Source organism: Equus asinus, chromosome 2, assembly GCF_041296235.1.
Source record: "Equus asinus isolate D_3611 breed Donkey chromosome 2, EquAss-T2T_v2, whole genome shotgun sequence".
Classification (NCBI taxonomy): Eukaryota; Metazoa; Chordata; class Mammalia; order Perissodactyla; family Equidae; genus Equus; species Equus asinus.
Genome location: NC_091791.1, coordinates 97,445,239 through 97,455,626, shown reverse-complemented (window position 1 = coordinate 97,455,626; position 10,388 = coordinate 97,445,239). Strand labels below are relative to the sequence as shown.

The 10,388-nt window shown below is 39.0% G+C and overlaps 1 protein-coding gene across 1 annotated transcript; it reads right to left on the bottom strand.

Annotated features, from left to right (window-relative positions):
• Positions 1 to 243: 243 nt before the first annotated feature.
• LOC106832108 (olfactory receptor 4S2) lies at positions 244 to 1,209 on the bottom strand. Its single transcript, XM_014842692.2, has one exon. The coding sequence runs from the start codon at positions 1,192 to 1,194 to the stop codon at positions 244 to 246; it is 951 nt and encodes a 316-aa protein (XP_014698178.2). The 5' UTR covers positions 1,195 to 1,209.
• Between the last annotated feature and the right edge of the window lie 9,179 nt (positions 1,210 to 10,388).

The following is a 10,388-nucleotide window of genomic DNA, read 5'->3' as shown; positions in this document are numbered from 1 at the left end:
AGGAGGAGAAAATAACAGTGCTGAGTATCATCATGCTGAGTTTCTGAGTTTAACAAGATTTCTCTGGCCTAGATATTTCAGAAAGTCATTTGATTATGAAATATGAGAACAAGTATAATAATGCATAATACTTTACTTCTGTAGAATGCGTCATTCTCTCATTTGTTCCTCCGAGAAAAAAACCTGTGAGGCTGTTATTATTGCCTTCCTTGTACAATTGAAAAAAATTTCAGATCATCCCTGTTAGATTACCTCCAACTGTTTACCATTAGCCTTCCAGAAAACCTTCCCGCCCCAGACTTTCTTCATTGCATTCTTTACTTCTGCATTTCTCAGTGTGTAAATCAAAGGATTTAACATGGGGGTGATGATGGTGTAAAATACAGCCACCATCTTATCCTCTGAAAAGGTGGTATCAGGGCGCATATACATGAAAGTACAGGGACCAAAAAAGATGATGACCACAGCAATGTGGGAGCCACAGGTGGAGAGAGCTTTGCGCCTGCCTTCTGCCGACTGCTTTCTCAGGGACACCAGGATGATGGCGTAGGAGATTAGCAAGATAACAAAGCTCCCTAGAGCGATGGTACCGCTGTTGGCTGTCACAACAACACCAACAACATACGTGTCTGTGCAGGCAAGTCTCAGCACAGGGTGGACGTCACAAAAGTAGTGATCAATCTCACTGGGTCCACAAAAGGGTAGTTGGACCACCAGAGCCACCTGGATAATGGAGTGCAAGAACCCACCTACCCAGGTCCCCAGCAACAGTTTATTGCATCTGTCCTGGTCCATGATGGTCATATAGTGCAGGGGTTTACAGATGGCCACATAACGATCATAGGCCATCACAGTCAGGATGAAGATCTCGGTGCAACCAAAGAAATGCACCCCAAAGAGTTGCAACATGCACCCCACATAGGAGATAGCTTTCCTCTTGGCTAATAGGTCAACAATCATCTTAGGAGCTGTGACTGAAGAGTAACAAATGTCCACAAAAGACAAGTAGCTGAGAAAGAAATACATAGGAGACTTGAAAAGGTTGCCCACGTAAACTGTCAGCATGATGAGGAGGTTTCCTAGAAGAATGACTATGTAGAAGACAGAAAACACTACGAAACAAACTTCTTCAATCTCCAGGTTCTGAGAAAGACCCCAGAAAATGAATTCAGTTACATTGTTTATTTTTTCCATGGAGTTAGTCTAGGAGGCCAAGTTCCCAAGAGACAATTGAATTATCTGGAAGAAAAATATAAGAAGAACCAACCACATTTATTTCTAACTGAAAACAAACAGATAATCACAATAGTTGAAGATGGAAAAATGGATATTTACTGCTGCTTGGCATGCATATTTAAAGAAATTGAAGTGCACATATTCCGATCATCTTCCCTCCATATGATGGTCCATTTATTCGCTTCAGATGAGGCAACAAAGTCCGGTGAGATAAAGCAAATCCCCTAAGTCACGCATCTAACCAAGAGTCCTAACTTTTATTAAGGTTTTTCCATCTGTTTGTTTCTAAAACTTTACTTAGTTCTTATTCTGTATAAGATACTAAACTAATTTTGAAACAACCTCTGTGTTTGGGGATATGGCAACAGTTTTCTATCTAGAAAGGTTCATCTTATTTTGACACAGAAATATGAACATATGCCTGCATTTTCCCTTCTGAGTACTGCCATGAGTGTTCAGGTAGTTGAGGCTAGGTGACCTCTGTTGGCTCTTCTTCTTATGAAACTTGGATCTTTGTGTACATGACTTTATGGTCTCCTATTTGATATCAAGCTCTTATAGTCAAGAGGTTCTGTGATGTTTTAGAAAGAGAACCAGAATTATAGGAACACGTGATTCTGAGATAAAGGTGCTGTAACTCTAGATAAATCATTTCATTCACGGGACTTCTGTCATCCCATTGTGAAATGAGATAGTTTCAATTTCACTATCACCTATCATATTAACAGCTATTTCTCCCATGAATTAAATCAATTCTGTCAGCATGGAATAGCCATAAAACTCTGATAAGGAGGCAGAAATGAGAGAAGATAAAGCAATAAAAGAAATTGGTGGACACACAGCAGGATCTGTTTGATTTGAAAGGAGGGGAAAGGGAATCTCAGGTAATTTCTCCATCTTTAAACTCGGTGTATGAAGATTCCCCAGGAAATATTTTGCCTTAGTATTTTAAAGATTTGTCTGTTAATTGAAAGAAAGAAAAACTCAGCCCTTTAATCTCACCACTCCTTCACGCATCCTTTTAATCTTTCAAATTTCATGCTGGTTTACATTAGTTCTCCCACTTAGAATGAATTAAATAGTTCTGGAAGAGGTCATCACTGAAAGATCATTTAAATGGGTTTAGGAAGAGGACAATATTTAACTTCAATGGATGAATCTTCAGTCGTGGAATTTCAGGTACTCTAACGGGGTCACTGGGATGTATGTTTGGAAAGGGGTATGTAGAATAGTTTTGATTAAAGGGGCTTACAAGCTATTCCTCAAATCAAGCCACACATCTAAATGACTCCTTTAGTTATAGGTTAGGACAGGATTACACAGCATCCTAGATAATCATTAGGAATTGTGTCCACCTGAGGCCACATCCCCTCAAGGTCTGTCAAGTTTACTGCTTACAACTCCGACTGAACTCTGTGCTCAGCTGTCCCTTTGTGGCGACATTGTTCCTGCCACTGCCGGTCTTTGGGAACATACAGGGCTGTGTTTCCTTGGGTCTCTATGTTAGAGTCGATAGAGCAGTCACCACGGGTGTGCCTCCTCTTTTACAAAATAATGTTAATAACAATAGTAATGGTAATAATAGTAATAGTGATAATCAAAATTCAGACTCAAGTACACCCCTCTGCTATTTTCACATGCTCATTCCCCTCTGGTTTCTCCTTCTGAATTAAAAAAAAAACCATGCTGTTCTCACTGAGACAGCCCTTCAATTTAAGAGAGCTCAAATCATAACAGTTTTTGACAACGATGCGTTGTGCTGCTTGGTTTTCATTTAGAAGCGGCTTGAGAATTGTGCTTTCATCGTCCACACTATAGGTCCTGGAGGAACTCTTCTTCTTCCTTGAATCAAGACCCATCTCAAAGAATTCCTCCCTCCACTTTCTGACCACTTCAAACATGATGATGCCTTGATTTCTTTTGAAGTTTTTGGCATTTTCTTATTCGCCGTCATGCTACCCTATTTCATAGCCATGTATAGATGCGCTTTATCTTATCAGTATCCTAATCATTTTATCTTCCTCTTATTTCTGAGAACGGTATCTTGCAATTATATGACAGGCATTAGAAAATATTACACTATATATATTACAAAATATAGAAATTTTATTGAATTCCACTAACATTTTATATTAGTTTTAGGACAAGAAAAAATTCTCACCAATATTTTCCAGGGCTTGAGTTTTGCTTTGTTTTCTTCTCTCCCAAAATAATTTGGGTGCAGCTGTCCAAAAGAAAGTGAGAGTGATGCCTTAGGAATTGCTTTACGAATAGTTAGTACCAGAGAATCCTCAGCCCCAGAAACTCAAAGGTTGTGAGAAGTCGAGTCTTTGTCGTTCCTGGGTCTCTCTCCCCTGCCGACATCTGCCATTCTACCGTATCTTCAACAAGAAATGCTCTTCTCTCTACCCCTTAAAAGGTCTATTTAAAGAGAATGATGCAAAATGTTAATGACCTCAGGGAAAGCCTTTCCCTCAGTCTCCCTCCATAATCAGAGCCACGTCAGAAAACTAACAATGAGCTTTAATTTCTAGCTGTCTTTTCAATTTGTTAAAAAATATTAAAAATTTTCTTTATTTGCTAAATTTAAAAGCCAATCAATTCTTCCATTTAGGACCACAACACTAATCCAAAGTATTTCAGGAAACAGAAGTAATTGTTTTATGATTGCATATCTTATTCATTGGATTAATATGTTTCAAAATATATATTTAATATTAGATACTTAATATAACGTATATATTAAAATATCTCTTTTTGTGGTATTTCCCAATCGAATTTTAATTATTCTACTCTTGAAAATTCTATTTGATCGGAAGATAGTGGATTCAATAGTGTCATTTGGGGTTCACTGCTTTTCCTTTTAATTGAGTCTCTGCTGATTTTTGGAGAAATTGATGAGAAGTTCACTTCTAGCCGGTACCCGGGATGAATCATAGTGCACTTCCATTCTTTTATTTTTTAGTTGTAAACCATTAAGGTTGATTCTTGACCGCTTATATTCTTTCTTATTTTTTCCCATCTCTACTCTTTCCTTTCCCCTCATTCTTGCTTTTATTTCTTTTGCCTATCTACCCTGATCTCACCTCCTCCTTCTTTTTTCATACAATGTCCAAAAAATCACACTCTTAGAGGGAACTTATGAGCTGTCCACCACTTGCTACTAAGCACAGCTGATTTCTTGATCCACTGGACCTTCAAGAGAGGCTGCAGGCTCCTTTTCCAAACCATCTGTATATAGCTAGAAACAGGAAAAATGTATCCATTGATTCCCTTTTCTCACTGGCCAAAGTTCACCCCACAGTGGGCCATTTTCCCTGCAGTTTCTGGCCATGTCCCTGGACCCTTCCTGAAGTTGTAGGAGAAGACAGAGTCCAAATTAGCATCAGGGGCGTTCATCGCAGGAGGCAAGCTTGATGGGAAAGTCATTGGGTACATTTAGGCAACACTCAGGTCACACAGTATCTGCCACCCCAGGAGCAACAGGGAATCTCCAAGGAAGGATTCCAGAGGTACCCACATGGGTGTGAGCCAAGGTCCTTTCAAGTCAAGCCCATGAGTGGCCAAACTAGTTTCCAGGGATCTCTTCATCTATGGTCTCCTAATATCATGGTGAAGTGCAGGGCTTTGCTAGGGTGTCTCTGGTTACAAGCAAGGCAAGTACAAGAATCTGGGTGATTCTTCGTATAAATAAAGTCCAGCACAGTCCACCCTTGTGACACTTACATCTGTTTGAATTTTCTAATGATATTGAGGTCTTGTTGGAGAGTGAAATATATCACCTTCTTCCATGAAAGGAGAGGAGATCAAAGTTCCAAGTCAACTTCCTTAAGGATGTGGCCATTTCTAGTTTACTCAGAAGACTTAAAGTGGGTGAAAAAATCAAGTTCTGTTCCCCACTGCTGCAGCTGTTCTGAGGGCTACAGCTGATACTCACCACCTTATTCCTCCAACCATCAGGCCTGGTCTCCCTCACATTCAGTTGTTAGTTCTCAGTTGCTTGACAGCTCTGGTGACACTCGCCTTCACCCAAAAGGGACTTGATTCTTTCTTGCTTTGCTCGTGTCAGTGGATCCTACTGAAAACTAGCAGTCTCCCTAGTCACCTAACAAATGATTTGGAGTAGCACCCCTGTTACAGGCTCAACATCAGCCCCGATATCAGTTCCCCCACATTGAACCCAGCGGATATGGGGTTAAAACTAAAACCCACCACCCCCTTTCCTGCTTCTCTAGCTCCACTCACATGTAAATACCTGTTTCTTTAAACTTGGACTCCTTGAGCTTTACAACCAAATGGGAGTTACAAATTGTTAAAAGCCCAGGTGGCCTGGAGTTGGAGGCACACTAAAGTTTAGCTAATCATGTCTCCTTGAAGTTTGCCAGGAAAGCCGCTGTCTCAAGAATATCAAGGAGCCGGGGCTTCCCAGACCTCAACTCCTCGACTCCCGGGCTCGAACTCGCCTCAAACCGGAAGACGAGACAACAGCGAAGGACGTACACCTGCCATCCTCCTATCTCACCATGCCCCCCCCCCCCCCACCTCGCTGCAAGCAGCCTCTCAAGGCCAAACGCAGGCTGGTGGGAAAGCACCGACTGCACAAGCTACATGCGCCCCCTCCCCTACCCAAAACCCCAAATAAAAATCTCTACCCATTCCTCATTGGGGAGCTAGCAATTTTTGAGGCATGAGCCCTTGCTTTGCTCCCTGTGCCTGGCATAGTAAAAATTTTTCCTCTTCCACTCAAGACTCTGTTCTCGTTATTTGGATTGGCATTGCGTTTAGAGACCGAACTTTCGGTTACACCTCCACGTACAATATATGTTATCTCCAAAATTTAAAGGCCCATCAAGTACTGTGTCTCTTTCCTGGTGGTAGGAGATGTAAACAGAAAACATTTTTTATTGAGAGAATCTCTGCATCCTCCAGACCACAGGACTCCTAAGAACTCGACCTACATGACAGTCCCCTGAAACTCCACAGTGTTTACCTTCCACTTTCTGCCTGTGTGAATTTAGTAGGTGTATAAGTTACCTATTGCTATGGACAGGCAAACAACACTAAGCCAAAAATTAGTGACTTAAAACCATACAATTTAATCTCAAAATTAGTAGTTTAAAATCACAAAGCCAAAACTTAAAGGCTTAAAATAAAAATACTTTGTTTATGATTCTGCAATTTGGGTTGGATTCAGCTGGACAGTTTTTCCACTGGTTTTACCTGGAAACAGTCTGATAGTCTGAATGGAGTAGATGGTCCAATATGGCTTCATTCGTATAGCTGACACTTGTCTCGGGTACCTCCGTTCTCCTTCACTCTCCAGTAGATGGATTGGCCTCTTTCACACCATAATTGTTTCAGGGTAGTGGTTGTTTCATGAAAGGTAAATCTTCAAGACCTCTCAAGCCAAGCTTCAGGCACTGTACAACCTCACTTTTTCCACATTCTACGCATGTGGCTAAAAGGTTACATGTGACATGTGTCACAAAGTTAGCCCACATAAAAGTATGGGGAGAGAGAGTCCACTTTTTGATGGAAGGAGTTGCAAAGAAGACACGGTCACTGTGAACACTGGGTTATACAGGGCGCTTCCTAATTCTGGCTCACCAGTCCATTCAGCGTAATGGCATCAATATAGTGGACGAATGGATGTTTTGCACAGTGTTCAGAAGACTAAATTGCCTGGGATTCTAATATGAAAAAAATGACAAGAGATAACATGGTCCTCAGGCAAGACTCTACTGTCCTTGCCATCTAAGGTGAATTTAATTTGTTCTACTCTTTCATTGGGCTGGAGAAGAGCTACCAAGTGCTAGAGGCTCTGATTCTTTAGTAACTAAAGTTAATACATCTTGCACTGAATCTTTCCCCGGGGCTACTACCTAAGTGATGTTACAGTGGTCCACAGTCATGTGACTCATATGCTATAATCCATCTGCTTTTTGCTTGGGCCAGGCCAATTAATTAAATGGTGATACTATGGGAAACTTGAATCCTTCAAATATTTTGTGGTTACTTTTATTGCTGAAATTCCTTCCAAAATATGGTTTTGCTTCTGATTTTCTATTTTGTCTGTGATGTAGGGGCTCTTACAGAAGAATCAGCATGAGGTTTCTTCCAGGTGCTAAGTATACATATATTCCAATTAAATATTTGATGAATGGGGACGTGATCACAGGATATATTAATTGACACATCAAAACAATCTGAGGCAGACTTACACCAAAACTCAATTTACCAGTCTACCTGGAGGCTTATGATAGTATTTTAGGTCTTCTTGTATCAGTGACAGGTCAGATATTATATTGAATAATTCTCAAGAAGTCTGAGTATTCCCTTTTCCCCAACACACAGTTCCTTTGGCAAATCAATCCCTTGTCAGCCTCCCTTCTCTCCCAGGAAGCTCATGCACCTTCATGTAATTTGCTATAACCCATAATCCTATCCAAGCTCCAAAGAGATGGCTGTCCATGAAGATTGCCGAAATATTGAATCTCAAGTCCCCATTCAATACTCAGGATATCCTTATCTAGAACTAGGTTCTTCCCATCACTCAAATCTAACACTTTCGAGATCCATCCCTCAAGTATTCTCCCGACTCACACGATTTCATGTGTGTGAGGCCCTGCAAATACATTTGGGGTGTAGGCTATGTCCTGTCACATTCAGAGCTTTACTTGTGTTATGTTGATATTTGAGACTACTTAATTGGTCTAGGGGTAATGAGGGTTGTGGCATCTGATTTTGAGAAGCACAAATTTCAATCTTTTGGGGATCCTGTTTCAGGTGAAGTCTATGTGTTCTCTAGTCAAAGGAATGGTATTATTTTGTAGCATGGGTAGGGAAATGACTCTGTCAACCCAAAGGTTCGGAGAATTTGAAGGCTCAAGATTTCAGGTTTTCTCACCATGAGACAGCTCGGGTACCTGGCACTCCAGTAGCACATAGGACAATGTCCACGGTGCAGTTCCTATGGCACCATTTTGCAGATTACAAACAGGTGGCCTTTCTCATGCTACATGATAGCTAATATTCCTAATAATAAAATTTCCAAAAGTCATTCTGTATGATTTATATGCATTAAATTATCAAATACAATGTCAGTCATTTGAAATTTTAATCATGATAATTAGGGATTCAAAGTCACTGTTATATACTAATTTTTAATAGAATATTTACACATCTTCCATTCAGTGGAAAGAAATTTTTAATGATAGTTAATGTTCCCTGGATTTAGCATTTATCTCTTTTTAACATCTTTATTGAGATATGATTCACATACTATACAATTCACTCATTTCAAGTGTATAATTTAATGGTTTTTAGCATAGAAGGCTGTGCAACCATCAACACTATCTGATTTTGCAACATCTTTGTAACCCCAAAAGAAATCCCATACCCATTAGCAGTCACTCCTCATTCCTCTCTTCCACCATCACCAGCAGCCCTAGCCAACACTAATCCACTTTCTGCCTCTACAGATTTGCTTTTTTGAACTTTTCATATAGAAGGAATCATACAGTATGTAGCCTTTTGTAACCTGCTTCTTTCACTTAGCATCTTTTTCTTAAAATTTCATCCATGTTGTGACACGTATCAGTATTTCTTTCCTTTTTATTGATGAATAATGTTTCACTTTATGGATATATCATTTATCTGTTCATCAGTTAATTGACACCTGGGTTGTTTCCCCATTTGGCTATTATGAACAATGCTGCTATGAACACTGTTGTACAAGTTTTTGTGTGAATATATGTTTTCATTTCTCTTGGGCAGATACCTCACTGTGGAATTGCTGGATCATTGGTAATTATAATTATGTTTAACCTTCTGAGTAACTGCCAAACTGTTTTCCAAAGTTATTGCACCATTATACATTACCACCAGCAATAATTGAGAACTCCGGTTTCTCTACAGCCTCAACAACACTTGCTATTGTCTGTCTTTTTTGATTCTAGACATCCTAGTGGGTGTGCAATGATATCTCATTATGGCTCACGTTCACATTTCCTAATGACTGATGTGTTGAGCATCTTTTCATGTGCTTTTGACCATTTGTATATATTCCGTGCAGATCTGTTTATTCAGATGTTTTGCCAATTTTTAATTGGATAATTGCCTTTTTATTATTAAATCGTAGGAGTTCTTTATATAATTTGGAAAAAGTTCCTTATCAGATACATGACTTGCAAATATTTTCTCCCAATCTCTGAGTTGGATTTTCACTTTGCTGGTGGCATAATTTTCAGTACAAAAGTCTTTCATTTTGATGAAGTCCAATGGAACTATCCAAAGCCACTATTATGTACTAATTTTCAATAAAATAGATTTACTTTTTCCATTCATGGGAATAAAATTCTTAATGACAGTTGCTGTTCTGTTTTTTTCTTTTGTAGACATGATGACTAAATTTGATAGACATTTTTTTATTGGGACTTACAGATATTAAAGGTTTTTTGTACTACAATTCTTTTTCTGAGATAAATTTTACATTCAATGAAATGCAGATCTTTTAAGTATATGGTTGACGAGTTTTGATAAATGTATATACTCATGTAACCATTGACAAACTCAAGATCTAGAATACTTTCATTAGCCCAGAAAGTTCTGTCATTCCCCCTTTCAGTCAGTTCCCCCAGATGCAACCACGGTTCTGATTTGTATCACTCTATTTTAGTTTTGCTTATTCTAGAACTTTGCATGGTTGAATCACAGCATTCACTCATTTGTGTATGGTCTCATGGTTTTTAAGATTTATCATGTTGAGATGTGTCTCATTAGTTCATTACTTTTCTTTGATGAAGATTATTCTGTCTATTCTGACAATTTCTGTCTTTTAGATGCAGCATGTTTGCATTTAATGTAATTGTTAAAATGTTTGAAGTTAAGTTCATCTTATTATAATTTACTGTTTCTTTGTCCTCTTTATAATTTATTTTCTTTCTTTCCTGTATTCTTTTGAGTTAATTGAGTAGGTGTTTTTTGTTTAGTATTCAATTCTATCTTCTCTATTGACATCTTTTTTTAATAGACTTTATTTTTTTATTTTTTTTTTTAAAGATTTTATTTTTTCCTTTTTCTCCCCAAAGCCCCCCGGTACATAGTTGTGTATTCTTCGTTGTGGGTTCTTCTAGCTGGGGCATGTGGGACGC